The following is a 2,377-nucleotide window of genomic DNA, read 5'->3' on the forward strand; positions in this document are numbered from 1 at the left end:
CACACACACACACACACACACACACACACACACACACACACACACACACACACACACACACAAAAAGACACATATCTCTAAAGAAAAAATCATTCTTCGGACCATTCTCGTGCTACATACATGCGATAAGTATTTTTAAACTTCTTACTTATTACAATTTTTTAGCTATTATTAGATAAAGTGTATTAAATAATAAACTGCTATATATATATAATTTTGTATTGGATATATAATAATGACTAAAATTAAAAAATATTTTACAAGTAAAAGACATTTGCGGCGAATAGTAAAAAAAGACTTAATAAAAATTTTACAAATGAATCAGCAAATAATACAAACAGATAATAATACTAAAAAATCCTTGCGACCACTGATCTAAATTATTCGTATATATTTACACCACTTTAAAATAAGTAAATATTATTTTGTTTATTTTAAGAAAGTAATATTGCTGCTGTGATGACGAATGAAGACGGAAATTCTACAATGAGTAATATTATTATTGAAGATTTACGAACAGGTATTAATTTTAGTATCTAAAATTATTATTCTTATGCTTACACTTCATTAAATAAGCTAATTGTAAGTGTAAAAATATGAAATTACATAAAAAGTTTTATTTTTATGTTACGTAAACATTTTTTTTCTGTTATTTTTACAAAATATTAATTACACAAATGCTATTTTTCAGATTACAACGTAATGTTACAAATATTACAAAATCTTTTGGCAACTAGGAAAATAGTAGAACAGCAAAATGAGTTTCTAAAACAATTAGATTCTCGAATTAATATTAATGTTGCTTCAAACGCAGTAATAAATCCAAATATTATACAAAATACGACAAACATAATTCCTACAAAACCTTTTAATAAATATAGAAAATTGTTAGAGTTTGATGATAGCTTAACAGCAAATATAGTCGCATCAAAACAATTGGTAGGAGTTTTTAAGTATATAAAATATACTTGAATAATTTAAAAATAAAATTACATTAAAAATGAAATCCTGTATTACCCGAAACATTAACTGCTTTTATTTCTTGTATAGGAAATGTTCTTCTATTTATTAGGAGGGAATACTGCCCAAGTTCAAAGTAAAAATGGATTGGAGAAACTATTTACCAATAAGCTGGGATGTAAATGCTCTTGGTTTGGCCGCAAGGGAAATTATCAATTGTGCTCATTACGTACAATGGCAATTTTAAGAGGTATGTAAAAGTTACGAATTTTTTAATTTTTATTTCTAACTCTGACTGCGCCGCTGGCAGCGTAAAAGAGTATTACGCATTTCTTTTGTTTGCTACTGTTTTTCGTACTAGCTAAAAAAAGTAAAAGACGAATCTCATATATTTGATAAAAGACCTCACATCCCTGCACCGTTCTAATGAAAATATGTCTTTCTGTCAAATCAATCGACTAATTTTTTAAAATATAGCTCTCGTTCTGAACAAGTCTCAACACAATTTGATCCTATGAGCTATTTTTGCGTTATGAAGGATCTAGAAGACCCAAACTTAACATACTTACTTATCTATTTGCATTTGTGACTCTTGATCGAATGTACGTGCATACGTGTGGCGAGAATACGTGCATGTGTGCGTGCATATATTATTATAATTTTTTTATTTAAAAGTTAATAAATCTTCACGTTATCATCCTTTCATATTATACGTCTGTATAATTAGGAAACAACAATTCCATAAATGTGTTATATAACTGTTCATGCAATTATATATTAGTTGTTATAATCATCAAGTGTAATTAAGGTGCACGTATGCACACACACACACGCGCGCGCGCGCGCGCGCGTGCACATGCACGCATGCTCATTCGATCAAGGGTTACACATCCAAGTAGAAAACCCTATATATTTACGAATTAAATCTGGGCTTTCTAAGGCTTGTAGTACGGAAATGGCTCATATTATAGGATCAAGTTGTAACTATTAAGACTTGTTCAGAATAACGAGAATTACAACATATTAAAAAATTAGCCAATTCGACAGACATTTTTCCGTAAGACCTTTCTTCTTTTAATTATAAAAATATAAAATATGTAACCCTCTTTTTATTATCACATGCGTAGATGCAATAAGAAAACATTTTCCTACGTACACAGATAGAAACTATCAAGATCATGTATCCTCAAGGTTTAAATATGCAAAAACTAGGTATTTGAGAGAAAAAGCAGGTATATTTTTTATAAATATATAAATTATATTGTTCTCTGAAATATATTTTCCATAACACTATCATTACAATGAAAAAGTCAGGCCATGTTCAAAAATGTAAGCAGATCATCAAAAATGTAGATCATTAAAAATTGAAATGAAGATGAAAAAGAGAATACCGAACCCTATGACTAGATATACAGGG

General features: G+C 28.9%; 1 protein-coding gene across 1 annotated transcript; it reads left to right on the plus strand.

Annotated features, from left to right (window-relative positions):
- Window positions 1-459: 459 nt before the first annotated feature.
- LOC108760043 (uncharacterized) lies at window positions 460-1,210 on the plus strand (the record flags this gene model as incomplete). The annotated part of the gene is made up of 3 exons (XM_018505822.1): window positions 460-520; window positions 692-939; window positions 1,051-1,210. Coding segments are annotated over exons 1-3 (469 nt in total), but the record flags the coding sequence as incomplete, so codon positions are not given.
- Between the last annotated feature and the right edge of the window lie 1,167 nt (window positions 1,211-2,377).

Source organism: Trachymyrmex cornetzi, unplaced genomic scaffold (genome assembly GCF_001594075.2).
Source record: "Trachymyrmex cornetzi isolate Tcor2-1 unplaced genomic scaffold, Tcor1.1 scaffold2127, whole genome shotgun sequence".
Lineage (NCBI taxonomy): Eukaryota > Metazoa > Arthropoda > Insecta > Hymenoptera > Formicidae > Trachymyrmex > Trachymyrmex cornetzi.